Below are 2,888 nucleotides of genomic sequence, written 5' to 3'. Positions count from 1 at the left end.
AGAGAGAGAGAGAGAGAGAGAGAGAGAGAGAGAGAGAGAGAGAGAGAGAGAGAGAGAGAGAGAGAGAGAGAGAGAGAGAGAGAGAGAGAGAGAGAGAGAGAGAGAGAGACTTTCTTATTTTATTAATTATTAAAATAAATAAATTAGTATTAGATATAAAAATAAATGAAATAAAAATGAAAAATAAATACCCTAAGAGTATTATAGTCATTTTAATTTTCGGATGGACTATTTTCACATACAAAGTAGTCCAAAAAACCACGAAGCCAAAAAAAGTCGTGGTTTGGACTAAAATCCCCAAAAAAATACATACTATAGGGACCATTTTTGCAGTTTTGTCTTTTATATATTTCAATTAGTTTTTTAACTAGTTTCATCAAACGATATTTTTTATCGGTTAACTTTTCAGCTATCAGCTAACTTTTTATTTAACAGCTATTTTTTTATATATCATTTCAGCTATCAGCTAGCTTTTCATCTACTATCAACCTTATTTTTATCGGTTAATTTTTCGGTTATCATTTTAGCTATGGTAGTTTTTCATCAACCAGTTATCTTTTTCAGCTGATACTCAAACATATTATAAACCATGAAAAAGACGATTATACTCTTAAAATAGCACAAAATCCAGGAAGAAAATCGAGAATTTGAAAAACACCTTTCCAGAAAATGCAAACAAGAATTCGGCCGCTGAAATGTCTCTGCTGTAGAAATTTTCAAATATTTTCCAAACCCAAAGCTCAATCTCTCGTCCAATTCAAGCATAATCAGTCTCTGGTTCTCATTCAGCAGGAATCAGCATCAAATTTTCGAACTTTTCATGATGAAACTCGTGAGATTCCAGAGTATTGCAGCCAAGGCAAACACGAATTTCTCCGATCGCCGATACCATGTAAGGACGAATCCTCCGCCATGGACATCAAAGCCCTCGAAGTCCAAACCCTTCTCAAGCAACTCAACGGGCAAAAGTCCCTGAACGAAATCGAACAAGCTCTCACTCTATTAGCGCTTTCGTTAAACGAGGATTTAGTGCTTAACGTTCTTCGCCGGCACCGTTCCGATTGGAAATCAGCTTATTTATTCTTTAACTGGGTATCTAACTCAAGCGGGTACTCACCCGGAACAGGTTCCTACAATGAAATCCTCGACATTTTAGGCCGAATGAAGCGTTTCAATGAAGTCTCACAACTGCTCGACGAAATGTCTAAGAGAAACAAGAGCCTAATCAATGACAGAACGTACGGGATCGTAGTAAACAGGTACGCATCTGCACATATGATAGAGGAAGCTACCAATTTCTTCTACAAGAGAATCGAATTCGGTCTCCAACTCGATCTAATAGCTTTTCAAACTCTTCTACTCTCCCTATGTCGATACAAACACGTCGAAGCTGCAGAGTTTTTATTCCACTCCAAGAAAAACGAGTTTCAGTTTCATCACAACATCAAAACCATGAACATAATCCTCAACGGATGGTGTGTGTTGGGTAGCTTACGTGAAGCAAAAAGATTCTGGAACGACATCGTTACATCCAAACACAAACCAGATAAGTTCACATACTCCATCTTCATCAATTCTTTAACCAAATCAGGAAAGATAAGCACAGCAGTTAAGCTCTTCCAAGCCATGTGGGAAAAAGGTTGCACCCCGGATGTAACTATCTGCAACACCATCATCGACGGGTTGTGCTTCAAGAAACGAATCCCTCAAGCCCTTGAGATATTCAAAGAAATGAACGAAAGAGAATGTTGCCCCAATGTTTCGACTTACAACTCTTTGATAAAACATTTGTGTAAGATTGGGAGAATGGATAAGGTCGATGAGCTTTTGAGGGAGATGAAGGAGAAAGGAGGGGAGTGTTTGCCTAATGATAGGACTTATGGGTACTTGTTAAACTCTGCAAAAACAGTTGAACAAGTTGTGGGGATTAAAGAGGATATGGAGAGAAGTGGGGTGAAGATGATGGGTGATGGGTATAATTTGATGCTGAGGCTTTTTACGGGGTGGGGTGATGAAGAAAGGGTGACGTGGATTTGGAGGGAAATGGAGAGGAGTGGGGTGGGGCCTGATCAGAGGTCGTATACTGTAATGGTGCATGGGCTTTATGAAAAGGGGAAGATGGAGGAAGCTTTGGTGTATTATAATATGATGGTGTCGAAGGGAATGGTTTCAGAGCCAAGAACGAAGGTTTTAGTTCAAGCTATTAATATTAAGTTGAAAGAGGGAGGACTTGAAAACAAAGCATAGAGCTTCATTAGTGTATATCCGAATTGTGTTTTGCTTTTTTGATGAATGCAACAATATTTTGATTTTGGAGAAAGATTTAAATGCTTATTCTGAAGTAACTAGAGATGGAAGTGATTCGGAAGTTGTGTATTGTTAGTATTATGAGTTAAGGGAAATAAACTTATTAAGGTAATTAACTTTTCGGTTTATTTAGATTTGGGTAACTATCTTTTTCTTTTTATAAATATTTAGGTAACAAATTTTTTGAAAATGTTCATATATGATTATTATGACCGGCTGTAGCAGGTTACATCCGATCATAATCGGTCGGTCATAATGTTTATATGTGAACATTTTAAAAAAGTTTGTTATCAAAAAATGTACAAAAAAAAAAAATAGTTACACAGATATGAACAAACTGAAAAGGTAAAAGTAAATTACACGAATGGTTCCTATGATTCGGGTATTTTGTGTATTTGGTTCCTAACTTATTTTTTAACTTAAATGATCCATACTGTTTATTTTTGTCGTGCGTTGGTCTTTGTCTAACAAAAGACTATTTTGTCTTTTTTAATTTATTTTTTAATTAATTTTCTCATTTATGTATTTATTTTTTATATATTTAAAAAAATTAAAAGACTCCATATATCTTTATCCGCTCA

The 2,888-nt window shown here is 35.9% G+C and overlaps 1 protein-coding gene across 1 annotated transcript; it reads left to right on the top strand.

Annotated features, from left to right (window-relative positions):
* The first annotated feature begins 534 nt into the window (after positions 1-534).
* On the top strand, positions 535-2,439 carry LOC111921535 (putative pentatricopeptide repeat-containing protein At3g15200). The gene has a single exon (XM_023917117.3). The coding sequence runs from the start codon at positions 670-672 to the stop codon at positions 2,245-2,247; it is 1,578 nt and encodes a 525-aa protein (XP_023772885.1). The 5' UTR covers positions 535-669; the 3' UTR covers positions 2,248-2,439.
* Positions 2,440-2,888: the final 449 nt, after the last annotated feature.

The sequence above is a fragment of the Lactuca sativa genome, chromosome 7 (genome assembly GCF_002870075.4).
Source record: "Lactuca sativa cultivar Salinas chromosome 7, Lsat_Salinas_v11, whole genome shotgun sequence".
Lineage (NCBI taxonomy): Eukaryota > Viridiplantae > Streptophyta > Magnoliopsida > Asterales > Asteraceae > Lactuca > Lactuca sativa.
This window is presented reverse-complemented; position numbering and strand designations above follow the sequence as displayed.